Raw genomic sequence first — 12,298 nt, 5'->3', positions numbered from 1 at the left:
GTCACCCGCTCACAATCCTCATCGGCCACCATCCCAGCCATCCTGTTATCGCTTCCTCCAGGAACTCAAGGAGGCGGGATTACGAGCTGCCAACAGAGGGAAAAGATGCACAGCTACGCTTTGAGGGATGGTGTCTGAAAGGGGTGTTGGTACGCTCTCCTCCCCTCCAAAAGCAGGTTCTTCAAGCATGCCATGATGCTCGTCAGGCTGGAGCACTTCGGGTTTGTGAAAACCCTTCATCTAGCTCTGCCGCCAGTTTTGAGTGGCGCTGCCATGTAGAGTCTTACATTAAAGGCGCGGATGTCAATACCGGAAAGCCTCATGGATTACTGGAACCTATCCCCGTTGCCTGACCCTGGCAGGTTATTTCAATGGATTTTATCACTGACTTGCCGGACAGTCATGGGAACACTGTTTTGTGGGTGGTGGTAGATCTCTTTTCCAAACAGGCGCATTTCATTCCTTGCACCACCATACCTTCAGCTCCCAAACTAGCCCTCGGGTTGTTCATTCAACACATCTACCATTCCTCTCCCGAGAAGGTGGTATCGGATCGTGGCCCTCAATTCATTCCTCGATTTTGAAGGCTTTCCTGGGTTGTAGAACCACACCAGCAGTCGCCGCCCCCACCACGTTCAAAGTGGCGGCAAAGTGAGCGGACTAACAGAACACTAGAGCAATATTTACGTTGTTATACAAACTACCATCAGGACAACTGAATTGTGAATTGCTTCCCTTCGCAGAGTATGCTTACAATAATGCAATTCATAGCAGTACGCAGAAAACCCCATTAGAAGTCTCTGGTCGATCCTTCCGCCCGTTGCCCTGGCTGCCGGCGAGGTATTGCAGCCACCAGAATTCAACCAATGGATTTTGTCACTAGCTGAAGGCTGGAAATCCAGTTCAGTCTACCTTAAAACAGGCTCAAGAATCCCAAAGTTTCAGGCAGATAAACACCGCTCAGAATTCCCCACGTGTTGGGGCTTGGGTTTATTGTCCACTAAAACCCTTCCAGACGCAAGGCACAAATACTCAAAACTTGGCAAGAAATTGTGGGTCCCTTTCAGATTACAAAAGTGATCAATGATGTTACTGCTCGCTTAGATCTGCCTAATTCACTAAGTAACATTCATCCCGTCTTTCATTCTAGCTTGCTCAAGGAGGCTCCCGCTTCAGATGCCTGGCACGACCCTCCGGAGACACCCCCGCCAGTTATAATTGATGGACATAAGCATTATGAAATAGATGCTATCCTGGACTCTCGCTTCTTTCGCAAACGTCTACAATATCTGGTGTCATGGGTTGGCTATTCTTCTGGCCATAATCAATGGGTGTATAAGGAGAATATCGATGCCCCTTCTTTAATTGCTGCATTTCACCAAGCTTTTCCGGACAAACCGGGGGAGGGGGAAAAAGAGGAGATTTCTTTTAGGAGAGGCAGAGTGTAAGGATCTCAGTCGTTCTTGTTTCCCTTACAGCCTAACCTGGCCTTGACGGAGATTCTTTTGGCCGGCACTTAACAGTTGGACTTTGGCAACAAGCTGGTATCAATATAAAGGGAACAGTACTGGAATTATAAGTTCTGTACAACAAGCTCCATTTGAAGTTCTGGCAGCTGCATTTTGTACTCATTGAACTGTTGAAGCATTAAGGAAGCAACACACTGCCATTTGACAGGGCCTGTGGTCTGCAAAGGAAAGTCCTGCCTCATCAACCTTTTAGAGTTCTTTGAGCAAATGAATGAACATGTAGACAACAGTGATCTGATAGACATTATATACTTGGACTTTTGAAAAGTTTTTGACAAGGTACTTCACCAAAGACTCCTGAGAAGGGATGTACCGCCCATGGGGACATATGGAGTCATATGTCCCTGGGCGGCTGCCATTTAGTCACGTGGGGGGCAGAAAATAGCCCCCCCCCCAAATTTTTCTAGCCTGGTCTGTCTGGCTTTCCTGCATGTCTTGGAGCAGCAAGGCAGCGGGCTTTCTGTGCATGTGCTGGACGTCAGTGTTTCTGTCTGTGAGATATATATGTATGTGACAGAGACATTTATTGTGGGACCCTAGTTCATCAGTTGAATGAACATTCTTTTATGGTGGTGGTGCCCCTTTTTCACAATCCTTGTTTTTAGCACAGTAAATTGTTTTGTGGTGGTAGTGCCCTTTTGAATGTTCTGTGGTGCTCCCTTTCCCCTTGGTATGCTAAACACGTGCTTATTTTGCTTAGTGGTTAATTCAGGGCTGCCAGAAGGCAGTGTCAGGGGAAGACCTTGTTTGGGCCTCCAAAAAAACTGGTTGGCCACTATGTGAGACAGGATGGAAGTAGGGGTGGGTAGCATGGTGGCCAAGTTTGCAGATGATACCAAATTATGTAGGGTGGTGAGAACCACAAAGGATTGCAAAGAGCTCCAAGCGGACCTTGATAAATTAGGTGAGTGGGCTAAGAAATGGCAAATGCAGTTCAATGTAGCAAAATGCAAAGTGATGCACATAGGGGCAAAAATCCAAACTTCACATACACGCTACAAGGGTCAGCGCTATCAGTCACAGACCAGGAAAGGGATTTGGGCGTCTTAGTTGATAGTTCCATGGAAATGTCAACTCAATGCATGGCAGCTGTGAAAAAGGCAAACTCTATGCTGGGGATAATTAGGAAAGGAATTGAGAATAAAACTGCAAGGATTGTCATGCCCTTATATAAAGGTGCGACCGCACTTGGAGTACTGTGTTCAGTTCTGGTCGCCACATCTCAAAAAGGATATCGAAGAGATAGAAAAAGTGCAGAGAAGGGCAATAAGGATGATTGAGGGACTGGAGCACCTTCCTTATGAGAAGAGGCTGCAGCGTTTGGGGCTCTTTAGTTTGGAGAGGAGACATCTGAGGGGGGATATGATTGAAGTCTATAAAATTATGCATGGGGTAGAAAATGTTGACAGAGAGAAATTTTTCTCTCTTTCTCACAATACTAGAACCAGGAGGCATACATTGGGGGGGAAAGAATTAGGGGGGGAAGAATTAGGACTAATAAAAGGAAACACTTCTTCACGCAACATGCGATTGGTGTTTGGAATATGCTGCCAGAGGAGGTGGTGATGGCCACTAACCTGGATAGCTTTAAAAAGGGCTTGGACAGATTTATGGAGGAGAAGTCGATTTATGACTATAAATTTTGATCCTCCTTGATCTCAGATTGCAAATGCCTTAGCAGACCAGGTGCTCAGGAGCAGCAGCAACAGAAGGCCATTGCTTTCACATCCTGCATGTGAGCTCCCAAAGGTGGGCCACTGCAAGTAGCAGAGTGCTGGACTAGATGGACTCTGGTCTGATCCAGCAAGCTAGTTCTTATGTTCTTATGATGCTGGAGTTTGTGGACCCCTGGTCTGATCTTGCAGGACTTTTATGGTCGTAATGTCAGGTGATAGTTGCCTCTTCCCACCCTATCACTGGAGGCAGTGAGAAAGCCAATGCTGACCAGATCTGAAATTAGTGCTGGCTCATAGCTCCACAGCAGAGCTTCCCCCTGAACCATTTAACCTCTCAATCTACCCCTGAGGATATTCTCATTTGCTGTCTAGCAGGTGACTCCTCCTTTCTCCCCCTGCCAGATAGGAGACAGAGAAATAACAGGAAATGCTCCAATCCCACCATTTCTTCTTCTGCCACTGAGCAGAAGGTGGAGGGCAAATGGCAGTGGCTGCTACTATAGCTAGATATCATTGGTGCTTGCTCTAACAAATGATTAAGCAGCAAGGGCACCTCATCACTCTTCCATTTTTTCCTTTGAATGCTGTTTTTTTTTACCCACCTCGATAATCTAAGATTGAGTTCTCCTTTGATGCACTATTATTTTTGGCTTGCACTGTCTGGCAGGGAGAGGAAGAGGTAAAGCCACTCATTGCCAGGACGGAGATAATAGAGTTCCATCCTGTTCCCTCTTTTGGTATGCCCTCATTCCTCCAAAACAAAAAAGGCAGGAGGAAGTGTCTGCTGCTTATCTTTCACGTCCAGAGGCAGCAGTTTTGGTGACAAGAACGTCTAACACTTGGCCCCTAAGAACAGGAGAAGAACCACCTTATGCAGCAGAATACTTAATAGGAGAGTAGGGAAACCCACCAGTTCACACATTTCCAAGCCCATTTTCCAGGCTTGCAGGCAGGCTCAGTCAGGTCTCCTCTGGAGTTGGAGAATTGGAGCACTGACCAGAGCTGGTGGCCAAGAGCTGGAACACAGGCTTGCACCTAGTGGACGGGTTCATCCAGCAAGGCAGCTTTCCCAAGCCTCAGCCTGAACAGGCTGGAAAGTAATTGGGCCCAGCTGCACTGCTGGTAGGTGTTGAGTTCCTGCAGTTGGGCAGTGATTTAGCCAAGATCCTGCTAAGGAGTATCAGTCTTACTGCCTGGCTCTGGAATGGGGTTGCACACAGCTAGTCTGGTACTTCACCTCCTTTGGGCCACTTCAGCTTGGGTTTTCAGACGTGCACCACTTTTAGAGTGGAGACGGGTCCAGGTTGGGCGCGGGGAGCAGCTATGGACCAGAGTTCAAGACTTGCACAATAGAGGCATGGTATCTATTTTAGGAGCTGGCAGCAAGGTCTCATTTGCAGGTTCTGCCCGGGCAACCTCTGGTTCTGCAGTGTTGGTCCCTCTGCTCCTCCTTTGCTCCTCCCATTGTGATTCCAATCAAAGTCAGACAAACCATAACAAGCAGAATAACTATTTCCTGATTTCACCCACCTAAATAATCCTTTGGGAGCATTATTTCTTCTGTATAAAACTCTGCCCTTGTTTTATTTGCATGTGGGTGTAAAAGGATTTCCATTTTATATCTATAGAACAGCCTTCCTAACCCATTTTCTTGTAAAGGGCTTAATTCCTAGGGTAGCATGGGAGAACCCAGAATGTTGCCTTTTAAGTACTGATTAGCAGGACTAGCAGCACATGGCATCTTTGGTGGAAGACCTACCTAATGCTTCTAAAGTTTAATGCAAACACAGTTTCTAAGCATCAAAACTGTAGTTCTTTTAAAACTTCTAATATTGTACTAAAAATCTCTTCCCAGAATAGCAGGATTGTTTCTAAATTTACTGTATACATTGGCACAGAGATGAACTGACTTCTGTGTTATTTTGTCTTTTTTTTACTCAGATGCCTATATTCCAGTTATGTGTGTAAATTTACTAAGCAAGAATACAACTGAGAAACTGGATCTCTTTACAGTTAAGCTGTAATTAATTTGTGCTAAGATCCTGGTTATGTACTGTTTGTTAAGAACTCAAGAAATGCCTTGGGTTAAGGTTAGTACTACCTAGACAATTATTTTCAACAGGCATTAGTGATCCAACAAAACTGCCAACTGACCACACAATCTATTTTCTGCTTATTCCAGATTTTAAAACATGAAGCCAAATAGTTGTAGTATTCCCTCTCTTTCACACACACACACACACACATACAGAGACCAATGTATGCTAGAAATTTGCTCTTAAAAAGAAAAGGAACAATAAGAGCTCTTTAAATGCTAATGAATTCTGTGCAGAATGACTTCGCCTCTTCCCAAATCCATGATTTCTTAGGCAATGAAGAAAGGTTCAGCTAAAGCAAGCATTGTGGAGAAGCAACTGGGATCAAACATGATGTCTAATTTGTACACTATCTCTAAATCCTCCTGTGGGTCATAGTCTCTTTGACAGTAAAGCAGTGGTTGCCACTGACTTCTGTGGAATAAAATAAAAGTACAGCAATCTGAGATATTGTTGAAATAGAACAAATTGTTCTTCTTGGCCAGACATGCAAATCCTCAAGGTAAAGGGCAGATTCAAGTACAAGTTGGAGACACCACTGCATGATTTGATTGTATATTCCAGCATGGCAGGGGGTTGGACTTGATGGCCCTTGTGGTCTCTTCCAACTCTATAATTCTATGAGCATTGTACACCATATCAGATGCACACTATGCTTTATCTGTCAGAATAATTGATTAGAAATTAACAACAGAATCATTGTTATATTTTCCAAATCCTTTTCAAATATGTCTAATTCTACAAAAAAAAAAGAGAGAGATTTGTTTCTGTGTGATTACTGTCTGGTTGGTTCCCAGCTCAAGAATTAAATGTATTCCCTGCTTAATTCATTGGTATGTACTGAAATCGAAGTCTTTCCTGTTACAATTATTCAAATCTATGTCGGTAGGTGGTGCTGTTGTCCTCCATTTAGTTTAATAGGACTTTTCCTGCTTTCACCATTGTTAACTCCAAGATCAACAGTATCAAAAGTACTAGCTTTATGGTTTCCATTCCCTTCCATTAGACTAGAAATCTCACTGCTGTAAGCTTTAACATTCCTTCACAATAAAAGCACAAGGGCAAAGAAGGTGAATGTTTTCAAACAGGGGACTTGGCTAATAGATGAGAAAAATATCTACAAACAACAGCAGGTATCTGGAAGGTTTACACTAGAGGCAATTAGACATTTAAAGTGAATATCCAAGGCAATTGGCCATTTAAAGTGAATACCATTAACCAGGGCAGTTTAGTGGTGTAATTGCATGAGGCTGCCTTTCATAAATCATTGTACCCACCAAAGGTATAGATATATTTTCTCAGCTATACCTCTTTCCTATGTCTATCCTATTATAGCGTTCCAAATGATTTATATTTACCATTAACTTATTTGCTGATAGCAATACCATTTCAAGAGACATGGATAGCCAATATATCCAAATAGGACAAAACATTTACAAGCACATTTGGAATCTTGCTTTCTGCTTGTAAAATCTGCAGGTGGTAGGTGTATAAACAAGCAGAGATCAGCTTAGGTTGTGCCAGCCATCTTCAAACATCTTACACTTGAGAATCCTTAAGTAAACAAAGATTTATTCTATAAACTTAATAAATCCTGGGATAATCATACAGTTAAACTGCCACTGAAGGATTCAGAACATCACTTGGGAACAGTGGTAGAGATAGTAGAAATGAGTCAGGGTTTCTAATTATCTGGTTTTGTTCATATCACTATAATCAAATTCCACTGCAATGGGTTACAGAATAATGATTTCCTGACAAAATACAGAATGGGAGAGAACAGCATAAGTGGGGAATACCTGTTTTTGGGATATACTGCAGCACATGCATGAAACATACATCAAGTTATCATGAAAAATATTGGAGTGGTAATATCTGCTGTAACTACCACAGGAATTAAAAGTAGAGAAGTAGAAGATACAAATTGTTCACCAACACTTCTAAACTTTGTTACAAAAAAGGATCAAATATGTAACTAATAAGATGGCAAGGAACTATATGCATATAAATAGGCTATAAAATAGTTTCTTCTGATGTTCCATTCATGCCTACTTGGGTGGCTGAAGTTATTCCAAGTCTGCCCGCGGCAACTAGTTATCTAGTAAAAATACCACACCTGGCAGCATTGTTATTTATAGTGTTGGACTATCAGAACAAATTCAAGCTTTTCTCAATGTTCTGCTTTTCATAAGTAAGAAGGTGTTGGGTGTGAATTGTTGACTACTTCTTGTACATAACTAATCTTAATTTATAACACCCAAGAAATTTGAACCAAAAAAAATGGAACACACATACTATGCTAGAAAAACATAAACAAATAAAGTATCTGGCCTTTTAACTGAGAGTCTTGACAGCAGAAATAATTGCAGACTGAAGGGATTGGTATGGGAATAAAGAATGAAAACAGACATTCCTACTTTTCTTAAATCTCTTAGAACAAATCAAGAGGAAGCAGTTAAGAATAATAAACCATCAATGACAGGACTTTGTTGGCAAAATGCGCTGACACAAAGCAGTGGTAAATGTTACCAATAGATGGTGCTCTGGTTACATTAATCTCTTTCATTGTGAGAAATGGGTATTTTTTGTGTATGTGGCTTTAGGAATTTGTCTTACCCACAACAGTCCTTTGGACATCTAGATTCAACCTGAACTGTGGCCCAGGAAATCCTTCAGCATAAATAACCTTGGAAGCTACCCTGACCATTTTTTGGAGTATGTTCTTTCTCTCCATAAATCTCTTAACTTTTGTTGTGCAATGTGAACACTGTACAGTTGTTTTCTCCTGATTAATTGCAGCAAAAAAATGACTTGATGATCAATCCAAGTTCTGACATGTTTCAGCTTCACTTGAAACACTTGTAAGAAGAGGCCTTGGAGTTGCCTGAACAATCTTGGGTTCCTAGTTGGAAGCACTCACTATGGTTTTTTATAGTGTTTACTAGGCTGGATATATTGAAGCTGTTTTAGCTCCCAGTCCTGGCTTGATGAAAAGTGACAAATTATCTGCAATTATAGCAGCTTAGAACCAGCCAGTTATAATGAGCAAAACAGTGAATAATGATGCTTGGCCCCTCCCTTTGTCTAAAAACAGCCAACCAGAACTTTTTATGTAGTTTTTTTTATTTTCACATTCTGCCCCTAGAAAGAACAGTTTGATACATTCTTTATATCTTTCACCATTCCAGAATGCAATAAACAGGACAAACAAGAAAGAGGGAATAAGGTGATGAAACTAATAACATAGAAAAACAAGGGGGGAAAGGTTGACATTCATTATTTTAAAAGAACAAAAGAATACACAGGATGTTTTAAATGCCCTTATGTAAAATATATAATATATAAAAATATCTCTGTTATTTAACAACAAAAGAATACAAGGAAACAATTATTTAAATATGGATATATTTCTGTCATGCATCCACCCAGCCATTCATTCTCCTCAACAGAGAACACAAACCACACAGCACACACTGAGTCCATTGCACTTTGCCTGGCCAGGCCATTCAAGTATAAAGCAGTCCCTGCCCAGAGAGGGACTTGCAAGTAGCCAATTCCCTGCCGTGTGGGAGTGGGGAGAAAGGGAGACAGTCAATGTGGAGTGGAGAAGAGTCAGTCACCATCTAAAACCCCTAGCATAAGAGTGCCAGCAGGGTCCACTTTGCAGTGATCATTTCACAACTACAATGTTCTACAACCACATCACCCAGGATGGGGTTTCCTCTTTCCTCCATGCATAGTCCACGCCGAGTCTCTTTTTTTCCTGTGGGCCCCTGAAGAGATGCCCATTTCAGTGTGGTGTAATGGTTGGCATGCCACCTAGGGCTGGAACAGCCAGGTGCAAATCCTCATTGGATTTACCTCTCAGCCTAACCTACCTCACATGGTCGTTGTGAGGATAAAACAGGGGAAGGGCGAGTCAGGTATACCACCCTGAGTTTCTTGCAGGAAGGGCAGAATAGAAATCAGACAGATGAGTAGATCACATTCCTGTTTCGGTGCTTACTTTGTCAGCTACTGCAATGCAAGGAGTCCTTGGAAAAGGGTAGCTATTCCGCGGCACCTCCCTCCGCGGCACCTCCCTCCGCGACACCTCTCAGGGCTGCTATAGCACTGGAGAGCCCAGACACTATCTGTGAGCCGTTACGCCCGATGGCCATCAGAACGTCCAGAAGCGAGCGCCGCCTGCGACCGTAGCCGTGTGGGCTTATTTTCCGGGCGGGGGCGTTTGCGTCTTTCTCCTTGTTGTTGAGATGGTAGAGCTGGTCCGCCAGCTTCGCCACCGAGCACGTCCCCATCTTGCAGGAGACGCGCAAGTGCGTATGGAGGACGGCTTTGGGGTCTTGGCGCTTCAGGCGGATGTGGCTGAGAGGAGGAAAAGAAGAGGCAGGAGGCGATCAGCGGGGCCCAAGCCACTCCAGCGATGCTCTGCGGAACGAGCAGGCGGCGCCCCCGGAGAAGAGACGGCGCGGGCCACAGGCGGCTACTCAGGCTGCACGCAAGCACCTTGCCCAGCTTTTGGCGCCTGAGATTAGCCTTCCTTGATTTCAAAGGGGCCTGAGAATTTATGCCCCGCGAGGAGGGGACCGGCCCGTCCCCTCAGCCACCCGCCAGCGCTCTCCCGCCAAATCTCCGCCCAGCCGCTTCCAGCGAGTGACCCAGAAGCCCCCCAAAAAGACTCACCTGGGCTCGCCTTTCACCTCCCCAACGTGGACGAGAGCGGGCACGCTCGTCTCAGCCTTGGGGAGCGTCGCCTCCCGCCTGACTCGGCTCATTGCCCATCTGGACCACCTGGAAGAAGACGCAGGCCAAAAGAAAGCCGCCGGTGAAAAGAGAGCTCGCCAAGTCGGGGCCGCCCTGGCCAGAGAAGCAAACGCGGCGCTGCGCCCTTGAAGGCCCGTCCCCTCCTCCCGGCACGTGCCGCCGCTTTGGAGCGCCTGGCGGCCGCGGCGCGCACCTCAGTGAGCGGCAGCTCATCGGCAATCCGCCCGGCGCTTGCATCAGGTGGCCGAACCGGAGGGGACGAGCGTGGCTCTGCCGAGGCATTTGCACCTTTCTGCGCGTGACGGCCTCGGCGGCTTTCCTGCATTTGACTTGCCTGCATCCAGGCTGCACCCCCACCCCCACCCCCCACGAGCACCGGAGAAGCGACTTACTTTCTCTTGAAGTCTGATGCAACTTCCAGCTTGGCAGCCTCCACCCCGAAGAAGGAGACGGAGCTCAGGCAGAAGAGAGCGAGGGAAACCAGTTTCATCCTGGCCAGGAAAAGAAGGGGGACATGTGAGCCTTGCCTTGACCCTCTTCTGGAGCTCAGGCCTACTGGCGAGATCCCCTCCGCCACCTACTACTTCACCCTTGTCTCTTTCACACATTCGCTCTTGAAGTGGGAGAGCCTTGGGTGGGAGCCCACTCATTTGCCTGCTCAGCCATTCATCGCGGCAGGATCAATAAGGGACCCTTCGAAATCCACATTTGTCATACTCTCGCCTTATCTGGACAAGTCAAGGTTAAACTTCCCTCCATCGCCACAGTGCCTTCGCATCCAAACACCTTTAGTCTCATGCTTCTAAATAGAGGCAAACGCCTTCGGTCGTGAAGCTCAACAGCTTCTCCGTGTTTTTCATTCACACAAACCACTTTCCAGCGGGACTCGGCTCCGCAAAGGCTGCTTCAACGGCTGCAAGCTAAAGTATGCTCGGATCTCCCAAGTTGAAAGGCATTCCGCGCCAAGTGTGGCAGCAGAGTTGCAAGCGCTTCCTGCTCAACTGCTGCAGCCTCCTTTCCCAACAAGTTCTCTGCTCTCCTTCCCTCACCCCCAGGCTTCCAGCGAAGAAAAAGTTCCTACCTGAAAGCGAGATTAATCCACTGAGAGGGGAGGAAAGTCCTCCAGTCCCGTAATCTCCAGAACGTCCAAACAGCAGAGACCCTTCCGATGCCGCTCCGCTCCCCGACTGCCTCGTCTGTGCCACTGAAGTATCTACTGACTGTCCGGCGCCCCACCTTGCCCTTTTATAGAGTGGGGGCGGCAGGCAGCGGGAGGGGGCGTGGCTCGGAGTGACTGACTGGGCCATCATTCTGCCCAGGTCCCCTCGGGTACATTTTTACGATTTACTCACACTAGACTAAGAACGCGCAGGGGGGCGAGCATTTAAAAAGTTGGACAACTGTACTCCGTGTACTGTTCCTTGCAAGCAGACCTTTAGGTAGAGATCCTTCCTGAGTCATCCTGCAAGATTCATTTCACTTATGCACAGATTCACAGCCAATTGTTTTGGGTCAAAAATGGGGTGAAATCTGAAATGTGTTTGTCCGAGGATGCAATCTACATTAGCCACAGGTCGATGGTATAATTGCCACTGCTTTTGTTCACTCGAGAAGGCTGCTGGATTTGACCAAGGACCAATTTAGTCCAGAGTTCTGGTTCCACCAGTGGCCAGCCGGATAAAGCAGGTTTTTTAAGGGTAGACGGCTTGAATCCAAACCTCTAATAGCATGGATAGACCTAATTATCTAAGTAAAAAAACCTACTCTTTTAATGTGTACATTAGAAGAAACTGAATACTGCGGCACAGTTTAGTGGATCAGCTGAACGCGATCCACGCTCACTTCCAGTGTTTCATTTCAAGGGATTTCCTTAGTATGCTTCTTCAACGGGAAGTGTCAAATGCAACACATTTAAAATCCAGACGCTCAAAGAAATTCCTGAAGAGTTTGGCCATAAATTCAACTAGAAAGAAAGAAGGGCGGGGTTGGCTGGGAAATACCTTAACTGGTAAGTCTTCAAGATTAAAACGAGAGGGCTGACTATTTTTCACCGTGATTCAGGGCAGAGAGGAGCAAGCACCTGTCAGTGTGCCAACGGGGCATACCTGTGGTACAGGTCTGATTGCTTAGCTGAGTCGGATCTCTTCCCGCTCTGCCCTGTGCCTCGTCGTCGCCCTTTTGGGATCTCTTCTTTTTTCGCCACAAGCGCACGCTCAGTCTCACACGTAGCCGG

At 45.7% G+C, this 12,298-nt stretch overlaps 1 protein-coding gene across 1 annotated transcript; it reads right to left on the bottom strand.

Moving 5' to 3' along the window:
- Positions 1 to 8,406: 8,406 nt before the first annotated feature.
- On the bottom strand, positions 8,407 to 11,269 carry ADM (adrenomedullin). The gene is made up of 4 exons (XM_048483465.1): positions 11,147 to 11,269; positions 10,458 to 10,556; positions 9,985 to 10,092; positions 8,407 to 9,666 (listed from the first exon to the last, which is right to left on the bottom strand). Exons 2-4 carry the CDS (start codon positions 10,553 to 10,555, stop codon positions 9,351 to 9,353), a joined length of 522 nt encoding a protein of 173 aa, XP_048339422.1. The 5' UTR covers position 10,556; positions 11,147 to 11,269; the 3' UTR covers positions 8,407 to 9,350.
- Positions 11,270 to 12,298: the final 1,029 nt, after the last annotated feature.

This window comes from Sphaerodactylus townsendi, linkage group LG02, assembly GCF_021028975.2.
Source record: "Sphaerodactylus townsendi isolate TG3544 linkage group LG02, MPM_Stown_v2.3, whole genome shotgun sequence".
Taxonomy (NCBI): Eukaryota; Metazoa; Chordata; class Lepidosauria; order Squamata; family Sphaerodactylidae; genus Sphaerodactylus; species Sphaerodactylus townsendi.
The sequence above is the reverse complement of the archived record's forward strand: the minus strand, read 5'-3'. Positions and strand labels throughout refer to the sequence as shown.